Raw genomic sequence first — 20399 nt, 5'->3', positions numbered from 1 at the left:
TCCATCTCTGAATAGCGATCATGTCACACTCTACTAGAGTTTGTAGAGGTAATGAAGGTAGGGCTGTGCTGGCTTTTCTTAAGACAGTTGTGCTTTTTGCAATTGGAGATACTGTGTAGGCATATTACATCTTCTGATGGAAAAACAAATATTTAAAAGTGATTACACACGCTGTATGTTGCATCTTTGCTTGGATCCTCTGTCACCATCCTGAAGCTGTGGTTTTACAGAGTTGCTTAAGAGTACTGCTGCTGAACGGAGCATTGCTGGTCCAAGTCACAGTACTGGCTGCCTCTTTAGAACTGGTATTTATGTTTAGAATTAATAATTTGATCTTGTTGAGAATGAGCAATCGGATTAATATGCTGCCCGGTGCTATTCCTTTGTGCTTGCACTGCTGCAGTGAGGAAGAATGGATATGAGGGTGAAGGAGGCATTGCAGGGTCACTGTGCTTCTGTGGTACTGGTCTTAAAATTGTCAGTCTCATGGTATGATTTTTGTGAATGGCTTGAGCTGCACATTTGAGTAGAGAACCTATTAACAGCTTTTGTTGTTGTCTTTTCCCTTCAGTCTTGTGTCCCTTACCTACATTTCTAGCCTCCCTTCTTTTCCAGAGGGGCCTTATATTAAAAGCTTTTTTTTACCTTTCTTTGAAATCAGCAACACAACTTCCTGCACAGAGTAGCTAGAGGCTACAAGTTAGGTTTAAGGCTTTTTCTGTTTTGTGTATAGTAAGAGTAAGGACTTAAAACGGATCCTGGAAATGCTGCTGTTACTAGCTCAGTCTTAATGCAGTTTTTACATACGTAAAACATGTACTTCCTCAGTCTTAAGAATAAATGTCTTTGTTTTTCAAGTGATAATGAAAGCAACACACAAAATACATGGATGTCAAGGTCAGAACTTTCATGGAGTGGATGTTATAAATGTGTGGCTGTTGAAATAACAGGATAGTTTTCTCTTCTGATTTAAATTCTCTCCTAACTCTTGAAAAATTACTGTGATGACACTGAAGTTTATGGCTATGGCTCTTTAGTTATTTAGAAGTTGTTTATATAGCATAAAACAAGCATCTCCTGATTTTGTGGAAAAGTTGAGTGGTTCTTAAAACCAAGATGCTGTAACCGTAAGCATGTGTGAATTTCTTGTTACTCACAATATTTTGTTTATCAGTTTTAGGGGAAGACCCTCACTTAAGAGGTAACAAAACAAGGTTATAAAACTGACATTTCTGTGGCATTTCAGTTTCTTGTTATAGATGCTTTTTTTGCTCATGATTCATCTCAAGTGAATATAGACAACTATATCTGCCCTTGCAAAGCATATGCTGGATTTAGGAGGGATCATTCCTCTTAGCTGTCTTTAAATACAGCTTGCTTTATCTAGACATCTTGTGATGGCCATCTCATAATCTGGGATGATTGCATTTGATTTGAAGACAAGCGACTTAGTATGAGTCAAGTAAGGACCAGATCTGGTTTGTGAAGTCCCTCAGCAAAATGCTGGGTTTAATTCCTTCATGTTGTTGCTGCGAGGTCCTGCTAAGCTCAGTGTTCTGACATCATCTCTTTCTGCACTTTAAAACACAAATATGGGTCCTTTGTCTTCTGGCTTATTGTAACTAAGCTTTCATTGGTTACCTAAATATTTCCAGTCATTCTACCAACCATATCAGGACCCACTGTTGGGTTTTCTAAGTGTCTCTAGGAATTTTTCGTTAAAGTTCTTGTTTAGATTTTCTCTCAAATGAGCTTTTTTTCCTAAAAGCAATTAACTTTGGAATGCTTTCTTTAACAGCAGCTTACAAAGAATGCAATGAAGAAGAAGGTTCTGAAAGAGGTAAGTAGCTTCTTCACAAGTAACATGCCGGTTTTAATTTGCTTTTAACTGAAGGAACGTTCTCTTACTTAAAGCTGCTGGAAGCAGTTGGGTAAAAAAGAAGGTAGTGATATGGCTAAATGCATAACCATCTCAAAACTGTTCACGTAATTTGAGTTGCCAAGCAAATACTGTTAAACTCGGTACGTTTAAAGTTTGTTCATCTTTAAGTTACTGGGCAACACGGTGGTTGTTCTCACCTAAATAAAGACTAACTTTTCAGAATGGAGTGCTGTAGAATTCCTCTGTTGCTGGCTGTTTCTTCTTTCTAATGGTAAAGCTTATCTACTTAAGACACAAGTGTTAGAGAACTTAATTGGCAGTAGTGTAGGCATCTTAAGTGATGATAGTTATTACAGCAAACCACGAAGGAACAGTAGATTCTCAGTTTCAGATGCTGTAGCATCTGGGCGGCTATTTCTGGAAAACAGGCTTGATGTGTTACTGAGTGCAACTTAGTAAGTAGAATTTCATGATCTGTATGTGCAGGAGATCAGGTTGAAATGTATGATGACTAATGACTTTCTGACATGTATTGAAGGTGTCAGTTGGGACAATCTATTAGAATGTTTACTTACCTGTAGTGTTTTTTGCAAGTGACTTTAGCCTTATTTTGCCTTTCTCTTACTCTTGAAATGCAAAAAGACAAATAGTGAACTCCTGACTTTTGCATGAATAATTTTGGTTCCTGATCCTTCCTCATTTGAGGTCCCTGTGAAATGGCTTCCACTGCTAACCTTTTAGTGAGCATCAAATAATTAATTTTATACCTCTGAGTTTATTAGCTTGAAAAATACCTTAAGGAATACAGAACTATAAATGTCCTACCGTGAACAGATTAATGTTATCTTTGTGTATTAATAAATGCATTGTTATTGAATAGGATAATTTATAGTATAATGAGTTTTTGTGGTAGAATTGGTTTTTGCATGGTGGTAGAGTCTAATTTAATTTTTGCGAGTAGCTCTTCAAAGTAAGGTCCTTGGGCAAATGTGAGACGTGTGCTTTACAAAAGTCTGACTTTATTTGTAAGTGAGTTTTAGGTCTAGTAGTATAAAACTAAGTTCTAATAGAATTAATTTATGAAATTTCTTGCCTTCCTGGAAGGTGGAGAGAAGTCTAAATGACATCCCACTGAACTTAACTTCAGTAGCTCCATACTTAAAACAGTTTCAGTTTAAGTTTTCTTTATATTGTTCATGAACTTGAGTGGTTGTGTTCTTAAGGTCCAAAGGTGACTTACGTGCCCCCTCCTCCACCTGATGATGAACAAGCCATCTTTGCACGTTATCAGACAGGAATTAATTTTGACAAGTACGATGAAAACGTTGTCGAAGTGTCAGGACTTGACCCTCCAGCACCATTACTGGTTAGTGAACTCATTTATCTCACGGTTTATGTTGAGTGTGATTCTGCAAGGATGTATACTGAGTCTAATATTCACTGCTAATGAAAATATTAATGAAGATTTTGAATCTTGCAGACAGTACTATGTTGGAAGGAGATGCTGCCCATTTGAGAGTTACAAATTTGAATTCAAAGTGACATTGACAAACTACAGAAACGACCCAGAGAAAGTAATTCTGGATGGACAGGAAGTATAGTCCTTAAATTGCAGAAAAATACCAGTTTAGCTCTTGAAAGAAAGAGGTCTTTGGCAGTTTCTGGAAGGGCTAGTAGAGTCATCTTGTTCAAGTCTGTTATGGGAGAATCTTTGACAATGTAAATGAACACCTGTCCGAATAGTTTCATTTGGACAGAGAGGTGGTTTTGAAGTCATTTCTAGCCCTGTTTTCTGTGGCTGCTGTTTATTGTTTAAAAGTAATACATAACTTTGCTTCTACTCCATACCAGGTGGCTAGTGTTTAAAAAAAAAAAGCTCTTTTTAGGGAGAAGAATGAGGAAGAAGGGCAGAGGGGATAGTAGCACCTGTGTTGAAAGAGAAGATGCAGAGGTTTTTTCCCCATCCATCTTCTGAAAGGTTTTCTCACTGAAGTGAAACGGATTTTGTCATGTATGATGCTTTTTGGTTCTGGATAGGGATGTTGCTTTAGCTCCCCTTATTAGTTTTAGCACAGAGACTAAGTGTGTATCTCCTATGTGAAATGAAACTGAAGAGTTTTAGTTTGTTTATATAGCATGCCATGATGTGAGTTTACCTGCTTGAATTGAGATGTATGGCTTCTGAGCAGTTTTCTTTCAAAGCTAGTACGACCAGCTGAAGGCCTTCACTGTCCTACAACCAACCTTAATTGAATGGCATGAGCAGGTTGAAGAAACCTTTAGGGCTTTTTACCTGTAGGAACCTTGGCAATCTAGATGACTGGTGAGACCCCCTCAAAAGTTTTATACTTTTATATACTGTAAAAAGTTAATACTTTTTAGCGTTTGGATGTCTGTATCCTATGGTAAGCATCTCAGTTTTTAAACTTTAACTTCTGTGGTTGTGTACTGTTAATAATAATAATATTTTTTCTTACAGGCTTTTGAAGAAGCTAACCTCTGTCAGACTTTAAACATGAACATTGCTAAAGCTGGATACTCTAAACTTACTCCAGTGCAGAAGTACAGCATTCCTATTATACTGGCAGGACGGGATTTAATGGCATGTGCCCAGACAGGATCGGGAAAAACTGTAAGCATTTTGTGTAGTATTCATACTACTGGAAGTGTGTGACCTTGAACTTTTAGGTGGATGTCTCATTCTTCCGTGTGCCGGATGCTTCACAGCTTGTTGTTTAATGATTTGACTTGCCCTGCAATGGCAGATGTAGTATTAAGCACAGATATGAATGATGGATGGGTTGTCGTATTTTGGGGCTGAATTTCTTTTTAATTTCAGTGAACTAGTGTCTTGATACAGCAAGCCAGTCTTCAGGGCTACAGATACAGATTCAGAAGTATAGGCAGTCATAGAAATGGCTGATGAGGAAAAAAACCTCAGCAGTTGAAAGTTGGGGTTTCTTTCTGTGTTGTGTGGGGTTTTGTGTTGGGATTTTTTTTTGCTGTTGATATGTGTGGTTTTGTTTTGTGGGTTTTTGTGTTGTTTGGTTTTTTTTTAAACTTAAGCCAGATTGTAACAGTGCGTTGTGCTGGTTTGTCACCCTTGGTTTGATCAAGTCTGATCTGCACCAGACTTAGTTTTAGGTAATTCAGTATTAATCATGGAATAGCGTTGAGACTTGATATTAAGTTGACAGTTGTCTCAACTTGTTAAACTGTCTAATGTACTGAAATCTAACCGCTGGCAGCTCTGCGTGAGAATATTTGGATATTAAGTATAGCTTTTTGCCATTCAGTATAGTGTGGAATTCTAGTTTTGTTGTTATGTAACTTGTTGTTTTGAAAAACCTCTTCTGTTTGCAGAGGGGGAAATGTCCAAAGCTTATGCTATAAATATTCTGAATGCTTTTGGGACTGCTGTACAGGTTCTGTTTTGGGGGTAGCTAGTCTTACATGGAAGTAAGGGTGCTGGTGCAGCTGTGTGGCAAACTGATCTGCTATTGTAGGAGTCTGGAAGACGGTGATACATGGTTACCTTACAAATCTACTGATGATAATGTAAAGCTTGTAAGTGAATGTTAAGTAGGGTTTTTGATCCTGGGGTACATAATTATTAATGTATGTCAGCATGATGTGTGGAACTGCCTGAAGAACCGAGAAGTCAGCTAGTGCATGACTGTGTTCCTGCATTATTAGACTCTTAAGGTCCAGAAAGATATTTTCATGCTTCTTAAACAAGGAGAAATAACCTTAAATGTTCTGTAGTGCATTCAGGTCAATCCTTTTGCAGTATCATTTCCTTGAAGTTGATAGTGTGCTGTATCATTCTAGCTTTAAGGTTGATACACAGCTTTTAGTGTGACTGATGAAAGCCTTAAGACTAAACAGCATTAATTCTGCTGCTTTTTTTAGGCAGCTTTTCTTCTACCAATTGTGGCCCACATGATGAGAGATGGCGTAACTGCCAGTAGCTTTAAAGAGCAGCAAGAACCGGAATGTATTATTGTCGCCCCAACTAGAGAACTGATAAATCAGATCTTCCTGGAAGCAAGGAAATTTGTGTATGGGTAAGCTTTTGCACTGTTGCCTGGTATTGATTATTACTTTGTCTGAATCAGTAGTGCTTTATTTTTTTCATGAATACTTTCAGAAATTTTTCTGTGCCGATCGAATGACTAGAAACACTTGAATTTAGATGGTAGTACTGGCCAGAAGGTTTCTTACTATATGGCTTGGGATTTAAACTCCTCATCTTCCTGATATGGGGGGGGGGAAAGGCTTACTCCAGCTTGAAGAGGAGATAAGTACTAAGCTTGAGTCACATCATCTTTACTGATGAGAAAAATGTGATTTCTGAAATGAAGTAACTTAAATTTAGTTTGCTTTACATAATTTATACTTGCTTTTATTTTTGTCTTGACAAAAATAGAGGTATGTGTTAGGGGTTTTTAGTTAACTTTCAGTGATCATTTCTAATAACTCTGTACTTCCCAGTGTTTCTGGTCTTGGACAGAAATTTCACAGCTCACGCCAGCTCTTTTAGCTCTGCTTCTTCAAAACAGAACAAAAGGTCTAAACTTGTCATTGAGCCCTTGGATATTGTGTGAGAAGACAGTTGTACTAGTTTGCCAGTGATCTTTCTCCTGCTAAGTGATAGGTTTCACCAGTGCACAGGAAGAGAATTAAATCTGTTGTCTGTAACGGCTTGTTACTGTTAGGAGGTGCAATAGAGAACATTGTCAGTGCAAAATCTGGTGGGCTAAATTAGACTTCCTTTGCTCGTTCAAGCAAACTTACGCTTGGAGGCTGTCTCTGCCTTTGGGAAGTACCGTCATGTTTGCATATCTGCTTACTAACCATGTTACTAAGAATAGCTTAATCTCTAAAACTGTTCTAACTATATAGCTAGTTCTATTAATTATGCTATTTTAAACTAGATACAGATTATTTCACAATAAAATAGCTTTTGAATTTAGAAAGTTTCTGCTACAGCTGCCCTGCAGTAAAAGCAAGATAACCTACATTTGAGGGGCAGTTAAACAATGTCAGGGTATGAATCTGTTGCCTCTAAAGAATTGCATACATAGTGCTCAGTTCAGATTTGTGATAAGCTCTTTGGTTAAGTTCACAAATAAGAATATGAAATATGTATATTAATTGGTAGTGGATAAATGTTGAAATACTATGAGTGCAACCTGTTTCTATTCTTGACTGAAGTTTTCTGAAAAGTTCCAGTTAAACCTGGTAAATTTTACCAGGTTTATCTGATTCACTGTTGTTGCCTGTGAAGCTGAATTAGTATCTTCAAGAACAGACAGTTTGAATTTGAATATGAAAATACTCATTGCATGCATGTAAAAGCCTCAGCAGGAGGTTATAAAGATAAGCTTGTAAACTTGCTCTTCAGCTGCGTAAGGTAGTTCTTGCTCGTAGAGGTGGTTGCCTACAGGAGAAGAATATGTGATGTAGCTCTACCTAGTAGATCTAACCAAAAACCTTGGTAGGAAGAGCACTAAGTAGTTTAGCATTTGAATGGGTTTGCAGTCTAATGCTTGAGTGGCACACTGCATGGCCAGTGTGATTAGTTGCTTTACAAAGACCCACCTGTGTATTTTTTTTTTTGCACTGTCCTTTCAAGGTGTGGAAAGATTGCCTCTGAAGCTTTCAAGGCATGTATTTGGTGGTTCTGCTTTTTCTAAGTATGCCGTATAAAAGGGGACAATGTCTAACACCATGTTGGCTTTTACTGCCAGTAACTCTCAGTTGAAGGGAGAGGGAAGAATGCAGGTGAAATAAAGTGTTCTTTCCAAGTAAGCCACCTGTGCAGCCTCTATTATGTAGTATGAATGGGAACTTTGAGCTTATGGTAAGTTTCTGGTCTGGAGTCCTGCTTTTGGTTGTAAGCTGTGCTGTATGGTGAAGGAATTGAACAACTCTAAATAAGCTGGTTTATGGTAGATCTGATTATTTTTTACATATTTTCATGAAACAGTACTGTTTGCATACTTACATAATTAATCCAAATTTTTTTCTATATGATAGAACTTGTATCAGGCCTGTTGTGGTCTACGGAGGTACACAAACAGGCCATTCAATTCGTCAGGTACTGCAAGGCTGTAATATACTATGTGCCACTCCAGGAAGGCTTCTAGACATCATTGGAAGAGAGAAGGTAAGATCTGAAAACTTAATCTGAATTCCATAGACCCTCTTAGCTTTTTAAATACTGGTTTTCATTCTTCAGATTCTTCAGATAGAAGCAAAGATAGAGCCATGAAAACCAGTCAGTATGCTGCCTTTGTACAGGCACTTACTTAAAATACAAGTGAGCTTTTCTTGGGATATCTAAATACCATGAGGTTTTGGAAAGAGTAGTATGAGTCCAGATCTCTTCAATCCCTTTCAGGGACCACTGGAAAATATCGGTCTAAGTCAAACTGGCTGCAGTGTTCTTGGCAATTCAATTTTATAGTTTAAATACATGGAACACTTTCTCTTAGTTCTCATGGAAAAGTTCATAGTGGATTTTCACTTGATGTCCTGTTTGTTTTGCTACAATAGCTTTTATCTGTCTGGAACTATGCTAATATTAATTCTTTGAACGTTTTAATATTGATTTTATTCAAAATGTCAAAAACTCCAGGTGTAATACTGTATTTGAATTTTTATTTTTCCAGCCATTATAAGTTCAAATTGAAATTGCTACGTATTATAATGGTGGCTCAGTGATGTTGCACTGGACAAATGAAGTTTGGAAAAACACTTCTTGGTAATGAACTGAAGATTGGCTTTCTGTGGTTGTCAGGCTTCTAGTCAAAATGACAATCTTGGTCAGCAACAGTGAAGTTGTAATGTCCTTAATAATGCTTTGTGACAAATCTTTTCAGAACAAGGAGTTTTTTGAGAATGTGTGAGGGTTATATGAGAGAACCTTTCTAAAACTCAAGACATAATTTCAAAATAGATGTGCTGAATAATAGTCGATCTATAGGCTCTATCTTGGTTTACATTGCTGAAGCAAGTTCTGAAAGCACTTCAGTGTATGCATCCTATTAGAATTAGTGCAGATTAAAAAGTTAAATAGAGGTTGAGATGCAAATAAAACATAATGCACATAGGCTTTTATTTGTGAGTAATTCTACTAGAAAGAAATAAGTAAAAGGTGGATTTTGGCAATTCAGACGTTCTATAAGTGTATACTGTCAGTGAACCAATACAGTTTTTTTTTCACTGAAATACTTGCAGATTGGTTTGCATAATGTGAAATATTTGGTGCTAGATGAAGCGGACCGCATGCTTGATATGGGTTTTGGGTTAGATATGAAGAAGCTGATTTCTTACCCAAGCATGCCACCAAAAGACAAACGTCAAACACTAATGTTTAGTGCCACTTTTCCTGAAGAAGTTCAGAGGTGAGTAAAGTGAAAATGGAAATACATCTGAGACGTACTTGCATAGAGCTAAATGTCTGAAGAGTTAAGAGGACTCCTTATGTTTAAAAGCTTACAATCTTGCTAGAAGATATTGAAAAGCTGTGATGTTAACATTTCTTGCTGAAGACTTCCCTTTGTTTAGGTAACAGAACCAGTAAATTGTATAGATTAAATGCTTAATTTAGGTGGGGACTCTAAAGCAACTTACAAAGTTTGTCTGAAGGCTTTTAAAGTCCATTTCTGCAGAAGTCCTCATACTGCCCCTGTTTGTTTCTTGTCCCTCCCCCACCACATCTGTGCAAGCTCAAAACCAGTGATCTTGTTGTTTCACAAGCAGCAGTGGTAGCCCTGTCTTTGGCACCAGGACATGATATAACCAGACGTCCCAGGTATTGCTCAACTCACCAGCCTTTCTGATACACAATTCTTATTTACAAGCATAAGTCCTATTTGGCTTTGGTACTTTTAAAGCTTCCACAAATGGGTTTAGGATATATCTTACAGCTCTACTACTCGCTACTCTTAAAGTTCCACTCCAGACTTTTGAGAGAACAGTCTTCAACAGATGATAGTGGGGTTGCTGAGCCTGGGAGTAACAGAACAAAACACTTCGTTCCCTGTAGGTGGATAGAAATTATTCAGTATTTCCACTTTTGAAGAGACAGGCATCTGAATACTCATTCTTAAATCAGAGGAGACTAAACTTCGATTTGAGCAGTTGACATAATTTTGGTGGCTTTTGTGGTAGAGATACTGTTGTGACAGTATCACTGAAAAATACCAGTAAGCATATTACAGTTTGAGAGCATGTAAACTGATCAGACCATTGCAGTGAAGTATATTGGTACTTCAGCGATTCAAATCCTGACAACTTTCTTCTCGCCTTCAAAAAGCCTAAAAGATCGTTTTTGAGGCAGGGAGAAAACATCTTCAGTAGTTGACTGTCCTGAATGAAAGAGGGGAATGGGCTGCTTTCTCCCATTCAATCAATTAATACTGACAGCTGTTGGGGAGGTGAATTGTCTTTCTTTAAGTAGGATTGAATTCACTTTAAACTCACTCTTAAGTTGCCTGTTGTGGCTTTGGTTCCTCAGTCAAGACTTTTTTCACAGAGTTTTTTGTATTGAAAGAAGATCTTGTAGTGAACTAAAAACAGCCTTGTTTCCACAGCTGGGAATCAAGCATTCAAATGATACTGTACATGAGTGTGGTTCACATTCATTCCATGTGTTTACTGTTTGTGTGGGAATGTGGTCTCACTTCACACTGCATCCTGGGAAGAGATCAGGTGTGTCTCCCTTTAAGATGCGTATTGTGCTCTGATTGGCTTAAATTTTGGGGTTGAGAGAGGACTTGGTCCCTTGATCTCTAGATCTGTTGTCTTTATCGATATGTTTTTGCTAATGCTCTTGCTATGTGTTTTTGCTACATACGGAGGGAAGAGTAAAGAGTACTGTAACTACCAGCATCTGAAAGGAGGAGATCCCTCCAACTGTGCAAGACATTTACTGTCTGCTTCTGTTTAATGAAAAAAAAACCCTACAGATCTACCTTTCTACCGTCAGTCTTGCAGGATTTGCAAGTGCTGGTAGAAGACTTCAGAAACCTGAGTACTTGGATCATGGTTTGGAAGTGCATAATAACATTCTTGTAACCTTTTGAAACTGGAATGCCTAAAGGTGATGTTCTCATTTTAGAGAGTGAAAACTCTTCTTATCTGGAGTCAGTTTCTTCCTGGATTTACTGCCTTTCTGATTCTGGAGTCAGGAAGGATAATGTTTTCCCATACTCTGCTATCAAAACAGCTTTGGACAGTATACTACTTCAGTAGTATAGGACAAGGTGCTTTCTTTGGCCCTGCTGGGTTCAGGGTACACTTTTATTCAGTGAGTGTAATCAGATTTAGTTTTAACATACCATTTGGTTTTGTACCTGAATTTGGGTCTCTGCTGTTACATAAACCTTTGGTCTCATCATCAAGGCTCTTCCTGTGCACGTGAGTTGAGAGAACCGTGCATTTCCTAGCTGACTTGTGAACTTCAGCTTAGCATTTGGGGCTTTAGATCTCCCATTAAAAGGTCTTTTCTTTCTTCTCTTCCCTTCCTGTTTTTTTACTGTTCCGTTTTCAGAGAGTTTGAACTTGTCCTTTACTTTCAATTTACAGCTACATCTCTCTGTGAGATCTTAAACCAATCAGATCTTAAGACCAGACACATTTAAATCTCTAGTAACTTATATGCTATGAAAACCACCTTTTCAGCAGCAATTAAACCTATAAATCAGGTGGGAGATTCAAGTCCTTAAGGCAGTCCTTTAACATTTTTAAGACTTTCCTCTTTTTTAGGAATTTGTTCTAGAACTCGGGATTTCCTGTTTTCAGTTAAAGGTTGATTTGTTTACCATCTGAATTTTACTGCGGAGGAAGCTGCTTTGTGTATGTTGAACATGAAGCACACTTGTGTATTGCTAAGTTAATACAGTTTAGTAAAACTCTGGAGTATTATGGAGCATTCCAAGGAATTACCTATTTTGGCGAGTTTGATCTCTCAGATAAGGTCACCTATGGTAAGGGGTAACTGAAGAGGAATGCTGTCTGAACAAAACTTGACTTTTGCCTATGGCAACTGGTTAATGCCATGTAATAAGCTGTGTATTTTTAAGCAGAGCTTTTGTTGAACAGTCAAAAAGGATGGTGGTGTCTCTTGGAGGCCTGTTTTGAATTCTGGCCTGTGTAGAATTCTCCCCTGTCCCTCCAGCTAGTGATGAAATAGTGCCCCAAGAATGGTTCTGTGAGCATACATGTCAGTAACCCATTTTATTACAAGCATATATGTGGTATTCTTCCTGAGATGGCTAGAAAAGGCATTGTATTATGAAAAGCTGCGGGGGCGTAATCAGTCTGTGCGCTTTCTTATTGATCAGGTGTTTTTTTACAGCTATCTAGAAAATAATGCAGACTCTCTTAGCTTTTTAAAAAATGCACATATGACTGCTTATATCCTTATATATGGTACAAGTATTTTCTGTGAGGGTTGCTCAAACATAAATAAAGTTACTTGAACTTAAAGCAAAAATAAGCTACATAATAGACTTCATGTTGCTCAATTTTGTTTCTTTTTGAGGCTGGCTGGCGAATTTTTGAAAACTGATTATTTATTTGTTGTTGTTGGACACGTGGGTGGAGCTTGCAGTGATGTTCAGCAAAATATTCTTCAGGTTCCTCAGTATTCCAAGAGGGATAAACTGATAGAAATTCTACAAAGCATAGGTAACTTTCCTTTCTGCTAATTGTTTTCCAGGGAAGATAAAATTGCTTGTTTTTAAACTTGTGCTCTTGCTATTGACCAGGTCACGATTCCATTCTATTACGTGTATTACACACTTTACAAGACTACTGATTGAAGCTTGAAGCAGACCTGGGGGAGTTCTAGGTTTTTAGGCATATTTGTGTTACAGGTATTTGTCAAGGTTTCATCTCTACTGAGTACTAGCAGGCAAGCTTCCCAGGTGGTTAGTTTCTTTATATGGTCAATTACAATCCTTCAGCATCTGGGGGTATTATCTCCAGATTATAGGTATATTAAACTTCTTATGTGAATGTTTGGGCCTATATTTTGTTAATGGCTGGGATTTTTCCATTTTGGTCTGAATGTATCTTCAGTTTTAATGCTAAAAACTGGAAGGGAGTTTGGCATTAAAAAATGGTCTGTGTACCTTGCTTTTCAGTGCTCAGAATAGTGTGCCACTTTTAGCCACATGCTGTAGAAAGGGAGTGCACGTCTATCACAGAGGATAACATTCGTTTCCTCCTTTTATTGAGGAGAAAAATAAAATGCACTTGTCTTCACCTAGGTTTCTGTGTTGATCTAGAAATTAATGGATAGTATTTAATTAGTTCAACACAGGCAAGAAATTACAATCATACCTTAAAGGCTTTATTCAAAACGTGTTCTGATATTAGGTGTTTATATAACTGCAACTGTGAATAGTGAACATGCCTCAGGTTTCAAACTGCAGTGGATCTGAACTCTTGTTTAACATAGGTCATGAACGAACCATGGTGTTTGTGGACAAAAAGAAAAAAGCAGACTACATTGCAGCCTTTCTTTGTCAAGAAAAAATACCAGCCACTAGCATCCACGGGTAAGTATTTTTAAAGTGAAAATCAGGTAATAGTATTAAGTGAGAGTCACTTAATACTATACCTTACGAGAAGCTTTTATTGAGATTTCATGTTTCGCCGTATCTGTGTGACTTAGCTTGCCTTGTTTCAGATAGCCCTGTAATCCTCAGCAGCTCTGCCCAATTGAGAATGTAGTGTTTCTGAAGGCCAGTTCTCACAGCATTTGCTGAGTATACATCTTTCTGGTTGACCACACTTCAAATGCTGTATATGAACTGGAGAATCTTATGCTTACTGCTAAAAATAAAATTCTGTAGAATCAGCTGTTGTTTATATGTAGTTTTTGTCATCATTTGTGTGACCAAAACCAGATCTTTTGGTGTTACTGGTGAGATGATATTCGTAAATTCAGGTGGCAGTTGTGGACCTTCCACTCTGTCTTACAGGATTCCTCAAAGTGACAAGATAGGTTGAGTCATCTACCATACAGATTTCTGATGCTGTCATTTCTGCCTCCTTGATGTGTTCATGGATACACCATTTGTATGGAGATCGATCTAAAGAGAAGATGCTTCTAACTTGTACTTGTAGTCTACTCATTAGTGTTGCATACCTGAACAAATGCTGAGAAGCAAGGCAAAATAGTTGCTAATTCCAGGTCTAAACCCACCTAAAAAGATGGTCTGTCTTTCACGTTATGAGCTGGAATGTAGTTCTGTGGTGTTTGTTTTTATGTCAAAATGTAGGACAACAAACCAAATCTTAAGATTCCCAGTGAACTGTAGCACATCAAAAATGTAACTTTGCAATATTTTTCATCTTGTAATAGGAGGGACTTGAATTCTTGCCAATAAAATGATGTTCTGGGCAGTGTTCTGACAGATGTCAGAAATCAAGGTTGTAGATGGGTTAAAATGATCTTGGTACTCGGATACAAAATACTTGTGTGTATCCTGTGCTCTATCAGTTTTACAAGTGTGTGAAGGGTTATTTTGAGAAGATCTGGCCACCTGTTCTTGGCTAACCTGAATTGCTATCCTACCACCTGTCTTGTGTGGGAGGAGGTTCTTAACACATTTCTGTAGAATTATTACAGTATGAGTTAAGGTATACTTACAAAGAGAATAACTGGTTCCTTGGAAGCTGCTAAACTATCATGAATGTTACTGATTTCTGATTCACGTGAGTTTTTAGAGTTGAAGTTAGGATAGCTACTCTTCTCCGGAATAGTGGTCACACCAGACTTCACTAAATGTTCCACATTAGATTCAAGAGGGCACTGGTTTTTAGCTTTCTGATTTGTTCTCTCATTTGGACAACAAAGAACATGAGTTAAACTCTGATCTACTGTATTTAAGTACAGGATAATCTGTAAATATTTTTTAAAAATGCAAACTGCAGAGCAAATCTAGTTTTCTTCTCATGATGATAAAGAAAAGGCAAGTTCTATACTGTTGGCTGGCCATACTTTCTAGTATATCTGAAGAATGGCCTATGCAGGAGTCTAGATAGACTTAGCTTTGCTATTCTGCCTCCCTGCTACAAAGCAGTAGGAAAAGCTCTTCTAACTATGGCATGAAGAAACAATCAGTTGAACAAGTGGATCTTCTTAGGGAGGCAGTGAGTTTGGTACATGACTGTCTCTGGTTCTTCTAAAAAAATTAATTTCTGTAGAGACTTAGGTTAAAATAGTTGCTGTGTCTTACTGCTAATCAGTTAAAAATTCAGAAAACCTGAACTGGTGGTGGGTGGGTGGTTTGGTTCCTGCCCCCCAACCACTTCTGTCATGAATCATGACCTTTTAAGTTGTATCTTTAAATAATACTGCATATTTTTCGAGACATCCTTTCTAACCATTGCTTTCTTTGTAGAGATAGAGAACAGAGAGAGAGAGAGGTAGCTCTTCAGGATTTTCGTTCTGGAAAATGTCCAGTTCTCGTGGCAACTTCAGTGGCAGCAAGAGGTCTGGATATTGAAAATGTCCAACATGTTATTAATTTTGATCTTCCTTCCACCATTGAAGAGTATGTACACCGAATAGGACGAACTGGTCGTTGTGGAAATACAGGCAAAGCAGTTTGCTTCTTTGATAACAGTTCAGATGGCCATCTTGCACAATCTCTAGTCAAAGTGCTTTCAGATGTAAGTTTCAAATCTTAGTGCTTAAGTTTTTCTTTTCTTTAGGATTTCACTTTAATGTACTGAGCAACTATTATTTCTTTGGTACAATTATGGAACTCATAAATTGGTAAAGCAGTCAAAGTCTCTAAATTCACTTTTCTAATTATGTAGGCCCAGCAGGAAGTTCCTGTTTGGTTGGAAGAAATTGCTTTTGGTTTTCAAGGAGAAAGAGTCTTTACATCAGTTCATACCCAAAAGGTAAGTCTGGAAGTGAACTGGAAGTCTTGGCTTTTGGAACTTTGTCTCAGTATAAAAACGTGTTTAGCAGTATATATCCAGAGTAATGCCACTGAAACTTTTTTGACTGTCACTGTGTCCCTTATCTTAGCCTGCATCTTCGAAGTGCTCAGTATTTCTGAAACTAATTTTGGACAACTTGCTTGACTTAGACTCGTACAATGTGGCCTTACTAGCTGCATTAGTCTTGATCTGTAGCGTCAAGAATTACTCTGTGGAAGAAAAGGTTTGTGCAGACAGACGCAAAGGGTGTAGTTCTAGAAGTTTGTCTACTACGCATGTAGGGTAGGGACAAATAGTTGCTAGTTATACAGTCATTGCTTGTTATGAATCGCTCATTCAAGTAACTGATTTGACTAAAAACTTCAGCTAGTTATAGTTAGATAAATGCCCCAATCTGATTCATGTCAAAATTGTTCTTAATGTCTGTGATGAGGAGGAGCCTGCTGGTCTCTTAGTGTTGTTGATACCAGATGTTAAAATACAGCTTGAGTAAATGAGACAGCCTAGGTGGCATAGCTCTCAAGTCACTCTGCTGTCGCTAGTTTAGGATTTAAATTCTATACCTGCTCCTACTTTGGATGATTTTTTTTCTCAACTGATGTTTAATACTACTTGGTTTTATCGACTTGGATTTTAATGACTTCATCAAAAGTCTTTCCTTGATCTCTTGGTTCCATAAGAACTTTATCACATCTCAGTTGCATTCCAAATGTTAATACTCTCTTAGAGACCACAAGAGAAGTAATGACTCCCATTGCTTACACAATGTTTGAAGCTCAAATTCAAGCTCAGACCTTCCTTTCATTACCTTTTTCCATACCATAATTATTGAAAGTATTGGGTATTTTGGGTGTATTTACCTGCCTGACTAGTTCCCTAATCAGATCTCAATCTTCTTTCCTTGGGTCTTCATGGGACCTCAGTTACACACTTAAACTGTTGCTTCCTTCTCACACTTGCAGCCGCAGTGGATCTTTCTTCTATATTCCTGTTCAAGGACACTTTTTTAATTTGTATAGATTGCTTTTAAAGGTGGATCTCATCAACCTTTGAGTCTAGGTTGCTTCCAAATACACATCTCCAATGTTTGTGGAGTGTCTCCCAGCATTTCATGACACCTGTCATTTCTAGGTCCAGGTCTGTCCTTCATGTCTTTTATGACTGTCCTGGGTTTGGCTAGGATAGAGTTAATTTTCACAAGAAGGTGGGAGGAGACACAGGCAGGGCAGCTGACCCAAACTAGCCAAGGGGATATTCAATACCATATGATATCATGCTCAGTATATAAACTTAGGGAGCTGGCGGGGGGAGGAGGGATCATGGCTTGGGAATGGGCTGAGCATTGGGTTCCAGGTGGTGAGCAATTGCATTGTGCATCACTTGCTTTATATATTCTTTTATTAGTATTATTGTTGTTACTATTTCTTCTCTCCTTGTGTTGTCCTGTTAAACTGTCCTTATTTTGACCCATGAGTTTTTACTTTTTTCTTCTGATTCTTGTCCCCATCCCCCTGGGCAGGGGGAGGAGTGAGCGAGTGGCTGTGTGGTGCTTAGTTGCCGGCTGGGCCAAAACGACAACAACGGCCTCTGAGTTACCAAATCTGACTGTGACTCTTTGTCCACATACTTGTCAGTAGAACAGTTTCAGGGGAAATCTGTCTGTTTGTCTTAGGAGTACTGCCTTCTTAATCACGTATATGCAGTGCATCACCTCTTGAGTTGGAGATCATCAGGTTCTAATTCCGTTCTTATGAGACCTTCTGATGTCAGTGATTCTGACAGAAACTGTGCATTTGTGATCAGCTCTCTTTTTTTCTTTGAAATTATTAAAGCTGTTTTTTCCTGTTTTACTGTTATTGAAAGAGGCTTGTATCATATAGTGTTGAATAAGGATCCTCATGCCCTTTCTCCTAGGGAAGAAAGGTAACATTTGTGTTTTTACAGTATTCACTTTCTCTTTCAAAGGGAATGCGTGAAAGGGCCATTCGATAATCAAATGATGAATTTGAAAGAGGAATCTGTTGGAGGCTCTTGCCTGATTATTTTGGGACAATCTTATAGATGTCTGGGCTTCATCCTTTTTCCAAAGGAAGAGGCTTTTGCTGGGAAAGTAATGCAGACAGTCATTCTTAAATAAGAAATGGAGAAGGAAATTTTTCCCCAAAGTTGTGTGAACTGATTTGTGTTGGGTAAGAGAAGAAGTCGGGATTTGAACTTTGGGAAGGATTATTCCCACACCTGAAAAAATATGAGGTTGATTAAGTGCATTAATTTCACACTAGGGTCTAAAAACCTTATGTATAGAAGTTTAATGATGAAGAGCTGCTGTACTTACTTAAAAAATATGATATTCAAATTACATTGAGACATGCATGCAGAAAGCTAAAATTGTTTTGTAGTGACTTTTACTGGTAAATGATTGAAAGTGTTAATGATTCTAAACTAGTACCTGTTCTGTTTCCTAGAATTACAGAGGCAGAGGCAACATGAACCCAGGAGGAATGAAGATGTCGTATTCTGCAAGTGCATTTGAGTCATGGGATTAAAACTACTTTAATACCAAACTAAATTGTATTCTGTTATACTTTATGTTCCTTACTGTTGAGCTTTTGGAACACTTAATGTTTAAAAGAGCAGCTCATATCACATGCTAAAGCTTTCAGGAATGTATATGTACTCTGTTTTGATGAACCCAGTGATGATTACCACTTAATGTAGGAAGTCAGAAACAATTTTTTAGGAAAAACTTTAGGTATTAAGTGTTAAAACTTTGAGTAACTGTTTGATGCTTGGTAGCTAGTATGCTGCTGTAAAAAGATGGGGAGTTTGCAAGTGGAAAATAATAGATCCCTTGAACTTACTACTTTGTTATCAATATTTTGCATGGGAAGATAGTCTTGTGAAGACCTAGTTTGGGAAAGAGCTTTATGTGAAGGGCTCATCTAAACTTCGTTTGTTCCTTTTTGTAACAGGTCAGTTATTGAATTTGAATCTAATGATGAGATGACTTAACCTTAAGGATGTGTTAAACGTCTTGTAAACAGTTACTTAATAAAAGCTTGAGGAGTGCATATTGATGGTTGCTTCTACATCAGATATACAAAAAAGCATATGTCATTGCAGTTTCGTGAGCTGGTATTATTTTGACATGCATGGAACATGAGCATCTCCATATGGAACTAAAGGTCAGTGGCTGCATCCACAACTTAGTTGAAATACATGTTTTTACAGAGCTGTATTCAGGGAAGGATGGAGCCCTGTGTTGCTTCTAGTATGATGTTTTTGCCTGCGACAGACCTAAATACTTGTCTGTTATCTGTTGTGGAAAAGTTTGCTTTGGAACAAGCTTGGTGGTTCATGTCCGAAAGAGTTTCCCAGACTTGTAGAGGCTATAGAGGGTAAGCAGCCATTAACAGTTCAAGGAGATTTCCTTAAAGTTGCTTTTTCTTTGAATATTTTTTTTATTTACCAGTGCAGTATGCTACAACGATGTATATAATTGTGTCCCAAAGGAAAATGGCAAAGTAATTATAATTTGTAATGTCTTGCACAGCTGAACAAGCTTACAAGCTTCTCTCACGTTCTGTGGTATTTAGCACACAATGCTGAACACTATTTCTTGTACAGTCTTCCCACTTAATACAGGGAAATAATACTTCTGAGCTCTGCTTACAAGACTGAAGGTTTAATGCCCAAGTTTGTGAGAATCAGAACTGACTTGGGCAGTACTATGGAATCTGTTATTGTGGAAAAGTGGGCTGTTGTTCTTTTTGTATTAGTGTCTTTTCAAAAGTATTTATCTACTTCAACATCTATTTACAAAAATTACTGTTATTTTTGTAGACTGTAGTTTTACTGCTACGTTGATGGGCAAAAGACTAAAATAAGTCTTAGTTGTGTACTTGGAAGTGAGCTGAAGGAGTGGTATACCTAAATTGCAACTCATGAACAGGGGATGTATTTAAGCTCGTAGTCTATAATTCAGAGTTCAGTACCCTGGGCAGCATGACTTCTTTTCCTGACAAGTCTCCTTGAGGATTTTTGCATCCATTCTGAATTTCAGGTAAGAAATTGAGGGTGCTTTTGGTTGCTGGCTGCAACAAACGCGAGTGAGCTGTAGTTTTTGGAGGAAGCTGTACAGGGGATGAAGCCTTCCATTTCTGTGAAAAGAAACCAAAGGAAATACAGTCACGGGCCACTCGTAACCTAGAATAAGCCTATGAAGGAAACTTGGCTTAGCCTTGTTTAAAGGACCGCTTAGATCATGGGATGTTTTTTGCTTTGCATCCCATCTTACACCTTTTGAGTTGTGGGGGGCAGCAGAGGGAGTTCTGGAACTGTCTAAAGAGGTGTTCTGGCCCTATTGTTGTTAATCACTTGAACTGAAAGCTAGATAAAAAAATGGTGCTGTTCTAGCTTAGAGCTACTGTTACTGTAGTGCTATGTCACATTTTGCTGCTGGGAACTGTAAGTGCTCAAGTTGCTCAACATCTGCCTTTAGAATCACTGCATGAAAAACTAAAGATGGTGCAATTTAATC

At 37.9% G+C, this 20399-nt stretch overlaps 1 protein-coding gene across 1 annotated transcript in view; it reads left to right on the top strand.

Moving 5' to 3' along the window:
* DDX4 (DEAD-box helicase 4) overlaps positions 1 to 18948 on the top strand; it is a 30571-nt gene extending 11623 nt beyond the window's left edge. Inside the window, exons 8-19 of the mRNA XM_050913618.1 lie at positions 1175 to 1201; positions 1799 to 1840; positions 3106 to 3248; positions 4362 to 4514; positions 5795 to 5949; positions 7925 to 8054; positions 9128 to 9294; positions 12438 to 12583; positions 13359 to 13458; positions 15310 to 15580; positions 15731 to 15817; positions 18325 to 18948. Of these exons, the coding sequence (XP_050769575.1) occupies positions 1175 to 1201; positions 1799 to 1840; positions 3106 to 3248; positions 4362 to 4514; positions 5795 to 5949; positions 7925 to 8054; positions 9128 to 9294; positions 12438 to 12583; positions 13359 to 13458; positions 15310 to 15580; positions 15731 to 15817; positions 18325 to 18405 (1502 nt within the window). The 3' untranslated portion in view covers positions 18406 to 18948. The remainder of the gene's footprint in view (positions 1 to 1174; positions 1202 to 1798; positions 1841 to 3105; positions 3249 to 4361; positions 4515 to 5794; positions 5950 to 7924; positions 8055 to 9127; positions 9295 to 12437; positions 12584 to 13358; positions 13459 to 15309; positions 15581 to 15730; positions 15818 to 18324) is intronic.
* The last annotated feature ends 1451 nt before the right edge of the window (positions 18949 to 20399 follow it).

Source organism: Gymnogyps californianus, chromosome Z (genome assembly GCF_018139145.2).
Source record: "Gymnogyps californianus isolate 813 chromosome Z, ASM1813914v2, whole genome shotgun sequence".
Lineage (NCBI taxonomy): Eukaryota > Metazoa > Chordata > Aves > Accipitriformes > Cathartidae > Gymnogyps > Gymnogyps californianus.
Note: the sequence above shows the minus strand (reverse complement) of the source record. Positions and strands in the feature narration are given on the sequence as shown.